This window comes from Cryptomeria japonica, chromosome 8, assembly GCF_030272615.1.
Source record: "Cryptomeria japonica chromosome 8, Sugi_1.0, whole genome shotgun sequence".
NCBI lineage: Eukaryota > Viridiplantae > Streptophyta > Pinopsida > Cupressales > Cupressaceae > Cryptomeria > Cryptomeria japonica.
The window spans coordinates 25,352,094-25,364,636 of record NC_081412.1 but is presented as its reverse complement, the minus strand read 5'-3'; the positions used below and the strand labels follow the sequence as shown (position 1 = coordinate 25,364,636).

Sequence of the window (12,543 nt, the reverse complement as noted above, 5' to 3'; positions counted from 1 at the left end):
GGATTTCTCTTCTTGGATAGCCTCTAACTTGTCCTTAACAAGCTCATCAACTTTTGTCTTGTATTCTTGAATGAAATTTGAAAAAGATTTTTTTGAATATTAGCTATTTAATTTTGCAGAAGATATAAAATGTTTATTAAAGAGAAACTTAAAGTATTCATTGAATCATCAGAGTATATCAAGAACCTGAAGTAGGTATGGAAACACAAAGTCAATCATATTATTCATCTAGGCAAGTTCCAAAGCCACATCTAGTCTGATCAAGTCATAGCATATGAACAAACATGAAGCAAAGCATTTTTTTTTGCCTTGCAGTTCCAAATGCAAAAGTAAGCCCTATTTCAATGCCCCAATCCAAAATGAAAATTCAAAATATACTTTATCCTGTGAGACAGAACAACCAACTATATGTTTTACCAATTGTATACTTGTTCCACAAAATACACCAGCAATTCCTCTACAAGTTCACGATCACCCAATTGAGAACTAGTTTCCATTGCATCCTTATAATGATTGTCCTTTTTAGACAGTGCAACATGTTAGCACACAATTTTTAAAATTAATTATGCTCTTAAAAGTGTTATTTTTCTGTAGTTTCCTTTTATATATTGAGCACTTTTTCCATAAAAATAGTTATTGTTGGGTTTTATGTGTAGGTGCAATCTTGTAGTGACAATCTCCATCCATTTGTGACTTCTCTCTAGAGATTCAACCATCAGGTGGACAAGATGAAGCACTTTGGGTTTCCTTTTGAGGTAAGGAGGCCTAGCAAACAAGTTCTTGGGATTGATCAAAGTGCACAAGTAATTATCAGAAAGGGTAAATCTCCCATGCAAAAAAGAGTTTTTGTTCAGATTGTATTAAATTCAATATCATTTTTTGTATCTTAAAGGAGTTGAAAATAATTAAAATTTCACATTATCGATATAAGTTATACCGATGAGGGCACTTAAACTAACAAAGACCAATTTTGCATCGGGATACCATATACCGATGAGAGAGTGTAGCAAGCCGGAGTTGTACTCATCGGCAGAAGTTATACCAATCAAGGAGAAAAGTTGACGAGAATTGATGCATCGACAAAAACTATACCGATATGACCCATCAACATAGTAAACACTAGTGGCAACAGTGGAGAATTGTCTTGCTGATAGCCGATGAGGGTATTGGTAAGACTTATACCGATAAGAGTGGGGAAAAGAAGAGTCCATCGGTATAACCAAAGCGATTGGTATGTGTTACTTTGAGCCACCCTAACACCCGAAGAAATCATCGATGAAACATATACCGATGAAACATACTCTATCGGGAAGACTTTGCTTATCGGTATATTTCATTTCGGATTACCCTGATACCTGATGGAGCGGACTAATTGAGCGGAGCGAAGACATTATCAGGAAGACTCATGGTGATGAAGCCCATTGCATCAGTATAACCAAAGCGATGGATATGTGTTACTTTGAGCCACCCCGACGCCCGAAGAAATCATCGGTGAAACATATACTGATGGAACATACTCTATCCAGAAGACTTTTCTTATCGGTATGTTTCATTTCAAATTACCCCGATACCCGATGAAGGAGCGGACTGATTGAGCGGAGCGAAGATACTGTCGGGAAGACTCGTGGTGATGAAGTTGGTTGCATTGGTATAACCAAAGCGATCGGTATGTGTTACTTTGAGCCACCCTGATGCCCGAAGAAATCATCGGTGAAACCTATACCGATGGAACATGCTCTATCGAGAAGACTTTAACTTAAATGAAAGAACCAATAGAGAATTTCCTCTCACCCTCTGAGCAAGCCCTATCTGATCAAAGTTATCGTGCATATCTATAGATTCTCTAAGCCTATCATAATCTTCCTCTTCTACATAAATTTTATTCAAATCCTCATTAATAGCAGCTACATTGTTGCTCTCTACTGCAACCATGTACGGCTTCACAAGACGGAGATGTCCAGTGTGGATAACAAATACAACAGAACAAAAGATACTCATGAAATTTTTCCAAACCAAATAGCTGCTAAAGAGAACATCTAGAAAAACTTAATACCCAAGTGAAAGACATCTCAGTAATCCTAAAAAACAATAACAGAATAACAGAGTTGAGAGCCATACCTTACTTATGATGTCAACCACTCATGTGTGGTCTACCCTAAGGGCAAGGACATTCAAGAGGTCATTAATAAGATCTGGGTGTTCTTGCAAATAAAAGTTTACAGCTTTGTAGTACAATTCAACATTGACCACTTTAACTACAACATCTTTGAATTGCATATGATCCCATGCCTCTGGAGAATGGTTCATGATAGTAGTGGCAGCATTATCATATTCATCATCTCGAATATATAAATATGTAAGTTCCTTCCAGTGTTGTTGCTCATCACAAACACAGATATGAGTTCATCAAAGCAACCCTTGTTTTGATAGATTACAATTATTTGTTTTTTTGTTTTTTATTTGAAGCTATGTAAAGAATAAGTGTATCATCGTTTTCTTCATCATTTCCCACCTCTTCAGTTGTTTTGCCCTCTGCTCGTGATCTCGATGTATGCCTAGTCCTATATTGAGGACGGGGACACTGAAGCGAAGGGTGGTCCTCTGCAATAACAAATAAATGGGTTAAATTTAAAATATTTTTTATTATTGTGACAAGTATTTCATTAATTTAAATAACATAACCGTGGCGCTCTTTACCTGATGGGGCCACGTCATCTTCGAAATCAACATGGTGGACAACCTCTACCTCAACATGTTGAACAACCTCTAGATCCTTTGGAGTTGAAATACTAAAGGTTACATTAATGTTGAACGCCAATTGCAATTAAATTTGTTTAAAGGAATAACAATGGTTGCCTTTACCTAATTGGGAACATCACATTCCTGATGTTGTGTATTCGGATCATGCTCCACTTGGTCACCACCGACTACATGCTCTAAAATATTAAAAAAAAATGTTACATTAATTACTACACTAATTACAATTTAAGATGTTTAATTGTATTAATAATAATATAGATAAATTTGAATAGCAAATGAATACCTCCACTATTGGGATGCACATCCGGACCTTCATGTGTAGGTTGTGTTTCATGATTAGCAGGTTGCATTCCAATTTCATGTGCATTGTTATCATTGCTTTCTTATTTAAAACAAATATAGTCACTTTATGTTGGAACTCAACATCAATTAGATTATTGGTAAAGATTCAATTTGAAACAATTTTCATTTAGCTTATTTACCTGCGTGACGGATGCACCAGAATCTTATGTTGCCCACTCAATTCTTGTAGTCGTTCATCCACGACTATATAGCCTTGCTGGTAGGCAATTCTCTTGTCATCTTCTGTGGACGCTGTATTAAATTCAGAGCCCTGCATTTTTGCTTGGTATCATGAATTTCGCTTGCATTGTTTGAACAAAAAAAAAATTGTTTGCAATTTATAAATATTTTGATGCGATATTTCATTTACTGATACTTACAATTTGTGTGGCAAGTTTCATATAACCACCAAAGTCGAGTTTGTGTTGCCCATGCTTTTCTTGTCTTGCCTTGGTTGCCTTTGACGTGTCACTCAGTCTATGAAAAGTCTGAAATATGTTAGATTATATAAATATAAAGAGTAATTAGTACATAATTACATTCTTAATAGTAACCCATACCTTCTTTTGGCATCTACTAGTGTATTTCCTTTTTTCCTTTCAATTCTCTCCTTGGCATCCAAAATCAGGTCCTTCCACTCCCTCTCTGGAATCATGGGGGGACGCTCATACTTTACATTCTTCTCTAAATGTGTTCTGTATTGGTCCTTCACATACTTTAAATATGTGTCAGCTTTTTCAAGGAGCTTGGTTTTGTCGAATGTGTCATTTCCGAACAACTCAACCATATGGTTTGTGAGTTCATCTTTTAATCTGTTTTCTCGGCCATTCCACCTTTTAAGCAAAAACAAACCTATTAGATTCAGAAATGAATTGAAGCTACCTTTAATATAGTTCAAGAAACGGATCAAAGGAAAACTATTCTAGAAATGATGTGAAATAAAAATAGTGGCTTAGGGTTAGTTCACATATGATGTTCCACCTTTTACGTATGGTGGACCCAAATGTCTGCAATGCAATGTCATTAAGATTTTTATAAAAATTATCATTTCCTGCAAAAAAATCATGGGATAATTAGTCCAAAACGAGTGATCAGTAAGTAAATTACAATTACACTATATATAATAATAATTTTAAAGTACTTGGAACTTTTTGTATTTTCAAGGGAATCAATTCTTCATTGCTCACCACCAATGTGATCTGCAACGTTCTCGTACTAGCATTATGGGAAGATCCAGGAAATGATGGTATGTTATCACTAGTATTCGCCTTTGGTGCATCCTCATGTGCATCTCTTGCTGCAAAAAATGAATCCACTATGAAATGCCCCCAAGAAAGAACACTTCAAGCGAAATAAACACATAACAAAAGAGAGAGAAAAAGAGGGATCTACCAACAGTGGGTGGATCAACATGATGAGCAATAGAGGACGTCTACATGTTGCCTGTTACCGACATTGCAGTCAGCAATACAGATGGGGATAACCTCGAATGAGGCGGCCTTTCCATGGGAACATTGGCAACACCTGAAGAATAATACATTAAATATATGAAAACTGCAAGAATTGTAAACAAGGATGAACCTTTATTAAGAGTTGTAAAGAAATATGAATCTTTATTAAGTGTTTGATGCTAATCTTAATGATACAACAGTATGAAGGAGAATAAGGAAGGTAGGTTTTGATGCAGGACAAAGGTATGGAAATTTGTGACAAGAGGGCAGTGTAAGTGATAAACTAGTATAGTCCTTACAAAAGATAGTTCATGGAATCTATTTATTTAGATTGCTTCAATGTGCTATCTCATGTTGTCAAACTTCGCGCTATCTTATTGGTCTTTGTAATGTCCCTACTTTGAAATATAATTTAATAATAGTAAATTAAAATACAAGTGATCATATCAGATCAAATGAGAACTTCTAATTGTGCAACTAAATACTTTATTAACAGTTTAATAAACTATTATTGCAATCATATATACACACAAAACTTATTATTATTCATTCTAAAGAGAGATCAATAGTATAGACAGGGAAAGGCCTGTGTAAATAACACTAGCATTAAAAAAGCAAGTTCACAACTCCAAAGAAGTGGTTTCAATTTATAGAACATGGTCATCACTTGCACTACCTACAATACCCTGATCATGTCCACCAGGTTGATGATGACACATGAAATTTTGTAAAAACAGCATGTACATATTTTAGTTAGTGACATAAAAGAGTATAAAATATAAACCATTATTGAACTTTTGTTATAATTAAAGATTTCATTACTGCTTACTCGCATGTTTTATGTTGCTTGCATCAATTGATTCAGCCTATCTTTTATCTCATCATTCTGAGGGGTCGTGTATACCAAAACAACAATCTCTTTATTAATTTTTGTCATAGACATTTTTATCACTTCTACAGGGTTTGTGGAAATTGTGTAGTCCTCATCGCTTAATATTGTGTTGAGGTGCTGATGTAAGGGAGGTTCCTTTCCCTTTCCCTGAACATCTGTCTATGACAAGAATATAATTAACACTATCAAAATTACTCCAAAACACTTAAGAAAATAACATAATAATGTAACAATTTGCTTCTATCTAATTTGTACAATTACAATGAGGTTTACCTGCTCGGTAGAAGTGTCGGGACCTACATCCCTATCTGTGCTATGTGATGGATCCAAGTCGCCCTGTGACAAAGAAAAAATATAAACATGTTAGAGAAATGAAACCAATAGACTTAGCAAAAAAATTAATAATAAGATGGTATATTGGATTCATTTATTGGAGGTTGGTTTAAATGGTATATAGTACGTACCACCCCCATGTTAGTAACTTTGTTTGTATCTATATGATTCAAATTGTAATCGATTAGAAGCTCTTCCTCTGCACTTATTGATTTTATCACACATACGAATACACAATTTCACTCACGCACCTCAAATATGCAATTGAGTTGCTTATTAGTTGACCTAGGTCGCGTACTATTTATAAAACCTGCAATATTCCCTGTTGCTTTTGGCCTTCCATCAATGTATACATCCACTCGTTTACTTTGATCATTATCTTTCTGTTGTATATAATTTGCTGACAGTGTATACCTATGCATACCTTTATATCGAACAATCTGCATCCAATTTTTGTAATTGTAACAAGGTCCGACATACTCCATCAATTCAGCAACTTTTTTGTAACAAACCTTTATGTCGTCCACGGAAAATAGGCCCAAACTATGTAATGACAAAGATGTTATGCGATATATCATCTCGTTAACACAAAAATCGGTGTTTATTGGAGGAAGTTCCTTGGGTACCCATTGTTTTTGTAGATGTTTGTACCTCAAGGGCACCTCGATGTCACCTTTGGTCTCATCATCATAAGAACATGACCCCCCTTGAGCAAGGAAAAATTTCATGTGTTTATTGACTTTTCTTCTAATCTTTTGACCTCTAGTTATTCTCCCTATTTTAGACCTACTACATGTCTCACTTTCGTCAACTATTCCTACATTTCCCTCACTCGAGGAAGACAAATCTGACAAATACCTATTTGGTGGTACCTACACTCCATCAAATGAGAGAGTTAGTTGGTAATGAGAGAGATATTTTGCAAATGACGGTAATGTTGATGAAGAAATCAGCCCTGAAGTTGACGTTGAGATTAAAAATTGAATAAGTCCAACTGAAGCATAGGGTGTATTGACTTATACCTGTCGATCCATGAGATTGTGCAGGATTCTTGTCAAAGGGATTCGGGTTCCTGCATATGTAATTCAATTATCTTATGTTAGCTAAAAATTACAATATATGTATACTAAAAATTACATAGTACACAACATGAACAATATGCAATCATCATAATCATTGTATATTTTTTTATTCTTTACCTTTACTTTATGTAGACTGTGTAGGATCCTCAACTAAAGCGTTGACGATGTTTGTAGTCAATTGCCTGTTTACACCGAGGGTGGCAGCATTACACAAAATATATACATGAAATCAACACCAACAATTGAGCATCATAAGAATTACATTTGTAATTCGATAAACAATAAGTACATATGTATCATGAGCATCATAAGCATCACATATGTATCATCATATATGTAATTGAGCATCATAGGCATCACATATGTATCATCGTAAACATGTAATCTATCACATATGTATCATAAATCACCATCAATCACATAGCTAATAGATTGTCGCCATTCCATAGATAACCACAAAGTTCAAAAAATGTCAAATGTATCATCATAAACATGTAATCCATCACATAGCTAATAAACAGTCCAAATTCCATAAATATACACAAAGTTCAAAGCATGTCATACATTTCATTCATGTCATTGATCTTCTTATTCAACCAACTCATCATCATGACAATCATCATCATCATCATCATCATCATCATCATCATCGTCGTCATCGTAATCGTCCTCGTCGTCCTCGTCGTCATCATCATCGTTGTCGTCGTCATCGTCATCATCGTCATCATCATCGTCGTCGTCATCACCATCATCACCATCATCACCATCACCATCATCATCATCATCATCATTATCATCATCATCAACATAATCTTCTACTTCTTCGGTATCTTCTTCTTTCATCTCATTATACTTTATCGACCTTCCTCTTGGATCATGTCTAACAACAAATGACCAACCCGGTTTATGTGGAACCTTTGATTAAAATACCTTCTCACATTGGCTTGGAAGAACATAGGGCTCATCCCCAACTAGATCAAAAGACCTTGTATTAACCATTGTAAATCCGTTATCATGTTCAATAACAGTTCTATCAGCATCATTTTTATTCAGTCATAGCCTATACCATTTGACGACGAACAAAACTAATTTGAAGGAATTAAAGTCACACTCAAGTATATCATCCAAAATGTCATAGTATCGATTCTGAGACTCTTGAGGATGTATGTCGTTTCTAGATGAAATATTGGTCACCTCAAAGACTGTAGTTATCCCTGAATCGCAAGTTTTCTTCATGTCATCTAGCTTTTTGATGCAAAATTTATAACCATTGCAACACATAGCCTTGTGGTGTTTGACCTACATTATGTCTAACATGTTAAAATTATTGCATCGTGAGTTGATAAACATACGGGTGATTAATAAAACTATACATGCATGTTTATCTCTTAAACCATATGCTAAATCAATTTCCCTTTACGTAACATTGGAATCTCTATTACGATGAGCTCCTTTAACCAATGAAGCCACACCTCATGTTAATGTGCGACCAAAATGTTGACATCGTTCAATCCACACTGTCATCCAATCAAGATTGTTTGCAATATACAAATGTAGTGCATCCCACTCCCAACCAACTGTACAAATAATTAATAGATGGCTTACAACCGATTTATTTAGAAGATTAAAAATTAATTAACTACAATAACATCTTATAATTATCTCTCACTTTCCTCAATCTACCTTTCCCCATCAAATACTCCCCTTCGAATTTGTTAATGGGGTTGGGATCCCAAATGCGATCTACGTGGATCTCTGCTGCAAACTTAGGAAGATATTCAACAATGTACACCATAGTTTGGTATACCGTATATCTCTCCACCATAGAATCCTCAGGATGTGCTCTTCGTCGAACCAAAGCCTTCAAAAATTTCAAGTGCCTCTCAACCATCCACATTGACCTAGTGTGTAAAGGTCCACACAATTCAATCTCCTCAACTTAGTGTATGAGGTAGTGTTCTTGTGCATTGAAAAATGTTTAAGGTAGACACTTTTGCATTTCACACATTAAATAAGGAATTTTTCTCTTCCAATATTTTATATCTTCTTTATGGATTTATGTAGATGACAACCACCTAGAAGAGATTCAAGACGCTAAAATATATAAACGAGACTTTACAAAATAATATACAATATATTACATAACAAGTAAAACAAATTGCAAATATGTTATCTATACAACAAATTGAACAAAGATCACTACTTACCTCATGTATTTTCCAAGATCATATATGACTTGCTTGACATTATTGTCAAAGTTGTCTGGGAGAGATAGAGGTAAAATGTACTACAACAATTATCAAATGATCTTTTCATTGTTTTCTAACATAATACAATGAAAACTACATGTATAGTATACAAATATTTAGTAAATACACAAGAACACGAATTACCTTAATGAAGGTATGCCAATCATGTGTTTTCATCCTTGGCCCAAATTTACTTTTTTTTGATATGAGATTGTTTATGTTCGCAGCAAATCCTGTGGGAAATCGAATTTTTGGTATGACTTATTTTATAGCATTTCTTTGTTGGTCCATTAATAACCAAGAAAGGGCACTTATATTAATTTGGTCTCCATTGCTATTTGATTGAATGACATTTTTCATTGCATGATTGGAGTCTTAAATGTCACTACAAATTTTGCCATTTTTTTCTTTGTCACGCCTTCCCTCCAATATTTTCAATAATGTCTCTGTTATATTCTTTCCAATATGCATAGTATCAAACAAATGCACAATTTTTAGCTACTCGTAGTAGGGCAACCTACTAAATTGTCTCGGATAACTTTTTAGTCCATTTGGAAGATGGTCATTAATGCCTTGATGACCTTCACGATCATCAATTACATCATCAATAAACAAAACACAATAGAAAAATACAAATTCCAAACATAAACCATTAGATGGAATGACATTACCTTGACGATTAATTCTATTATATTCCAACTTCCATAGGCAAGGTGTCATTCTTTGTGGCTTTGATGTAGTCTTTTCTTTCCCATTGAAAAGATGTTTTTTAGTATTTCAATATTTATGATTTTTGTGGAGGAAGTGCCTATACTCATCAAACACCTACTTTCCTAAACTTTTTGAATGACGGGTGTAGACACCTAAAAATGGTCAACGCTTGCGGGATCATACTTTAACATTTGCGCATTGCCTTATTTTAGGTTTTTGCGTCGCATTAACATTTCTCCTATGTCACACACTTGGTCTTTATCATTTGTGAACATTGAGTCCTTCTGCATTCTTCATTCGTCTCGCTTTCAAATTTGATCTTGTCGACAACACTCTCCAGTCATGATTTTAATCGATCTTATCTTATTGCATCAATGTGCATGCTCATTTGTCATTATTTTGGACATCGTCAATCCTAATTAGGGTTTTGTCCTCCTGTCAATCTTGCGATCGATTTGTTATCGATCGTTGTCCTCTTATCAATCTTGTCATCTGGCGATCGATTTATCATCAATCCTTATCATTTTCAATCTTGTCGTTTTAACGATCGATTTGTCATCGATCGTTGTCATGTTCGATCTTGTCATTTTGCGATTGATTTGTCATCGATCATGGTCATTTTCAATATTGTCGTTTGGCAATCTATTTTGTCATCAATCCTTGTCTTTTTGTCAATCTTGTCATTTCCCGATCGATTTGTCATCAATCGTCGTCCTTTTCAATCATGTCAATTTGGATCAATTAGTCATTGTTCCTCGTCAATTGGTGCATTTTATCAATTAAATCATTTATCACATTGGTCTTTTGTTAATCGGAATCATGATCGAGTCAATTATCTTTCATCAAGGCCTAATTCATCTTCTAAGGTTTCGTGATTTAATCATTTAACCTTGTTTGTCATTTCTTTCCTTAGGATTAATAAATTATTTATTTATCCTAAGTTTTCTTGTCACAATTAAATGTTTAATTGGCTAATTATTCCTCTTTGTGAATTAATTAATAAATGACAAATTATTAATTAATTTACCTAATTTCTAATTTTCATTAATTTCTTAATTCCTAAATTCTTAATTCTCTAATTTCCTAATTTCAATTTCCTCCTATTTCTCTCCTAAATTCATGGAAATGACATGTCGATTTGTCATAATTTGTCATAATTGACAATCAATCAATTTTTGACATAGAAGTTGTCATAAATCATCAATCAACAAATTTTGCATAGAAAGTGCATAATTTGTCATAATTTGTCATATTTGACATAATTGATTTGCAATTTCCATTTGAATTGAATCATGCTAATTTGATCCATCTCTCCAATTTGTCTATAAATTGGATGAATTTCTTCAATCAAATCCCTTGATTCTTGATCCCTAATCAGATTATCGAATTTCTAATCAATCACGCCTCGAGTACTTTTGAGCAGTTTTCTTATCTACTTGCTTTCAATCATGTATGTGCACTTGTAGGTGAGATCCACAACTAAACTATTTGAAGAGGAAAGAAGAACAATGGAGCCGCATGAAGGAAACATTTGGATTTACATCTAGTTTGCATAATCTTTTTGAATGTTTTATCTTTGTGTCTCTATTGAATGTGTTTAGGATAGATCGTTGCAATTGTGCTTTTGTGATTGAGCTAATGATTAGTATGTTTATATTTTTTGTGGAGGAAGCGCCTATACTCATCAAACACCAACTTTCCTAAACTTTTTGAATGACGGGATTTCATCTTTGGACCACAAACTGGACATCCAAATTTTCCATTTGTTTGAAGACCTACAAGACAATGTATAATTGAATTAAATATGTAAATTTTTATAATTATATTAATAATGCACAACTTGAAAACTGTAACATACCACAAAAATGTGTTAGCCCTGGGGCATCATGTATTGTCCATACAAGCATTGCATATAATTGAAATTGTCTTTGTCTTATTGGTCTAGAGACATCATACATAGTGACACCATTCCATAACTCCAACAACTCGTCGATAAGAGGCTCAATATATATATTCATATCTTTAACTTGGTACTTACCTAGTTGAATGAACAAAAACATTACATAATTATTATGACCATTTTATTGCAATATTTATAATTAAATGTAGATGACTATTAAATGATAAAATACTAGGAACAATCATCACCAACATTATGTGCTCCCTCTTTATTGACATCCATGAAGGAATGTTATTGTTGATAACAAAAATTGGCCACACCGAGTAAACAGATCTCATCTCTCCAAATGGATTGACACCGTCCGCTGCCAATGAAAGCTTGAGATTATGAGGTTTATTTTCTAAAGTGTGGCCATTTTTCCTCTATGTCCATAAATGTTGAACCATCCGCAGGCATTCGAATAATGTCATCTCAACTTTTATTGTGTGCATGGTAATCCATAAATTGTGCCAAGCTAGTGCACCTGAATAATCGCTACATACGTGAAATAATGGGAATATAACGAAGAACCTTGCGAGGCACCCTTTTTGTTATTTGATCTGTTTGATATCTACTGATATGACATTCAGGACATTCTGTTGCAAATTCATGTTGTTTATGATATATAATATGATCATTGGGAAAAGCATCTATTGCTTGATACTCCATTCCAATATCTTTCAGAATGGAAGATAATTCTCGGTATGAGCGAGGTAAAATATTTGATAGTGGTAACAAAAACTCACCTATCAATCTATAAAATATTAATTTGTTAATATAAAGA

General features: G+C 34.2%; 1 protein-coding gene across 1 annotated transcript; it reads right to left on the bottom strand.

Annotated features, from left to right (window-relative positions):
* Positions 1-2,073: 2,073 nt before the first annotated feature.
* LOC131078571 (uncharacterized) lies at positions 2,074-4,309 on the bottom strand. Its single transcript, XM_058016306.2, has 9 exons — positions 4,290-4,309; positions 4,084-4,153; positions 3,663-3,935; positions 3,483-3,579; positions 3,243-3,373; positions 3,044-3,138; positions 2,863-2,936; positions 2,698-2,773; positions 2,074-2,601 (listed from the first exon to the last, which is right to left on the bottom strand). The coding sequence occupies exons 3-7, from the start codon at positions 3,887-3,889 to the stop codon at positions 2,863-2,865; spliced, it is 624 nt and encodes a 207-aa protein (XP_057872289.2). The 5' UTR covers positions 3,890-3,935; positions 4,084-4,153; positions 4,290-4,309; the 3' UTR covers positions 2,074-2,601; positions 2,698-2,773.
* Positions 4,310-12,543: the final 8,234 nt, after the last annotated feature.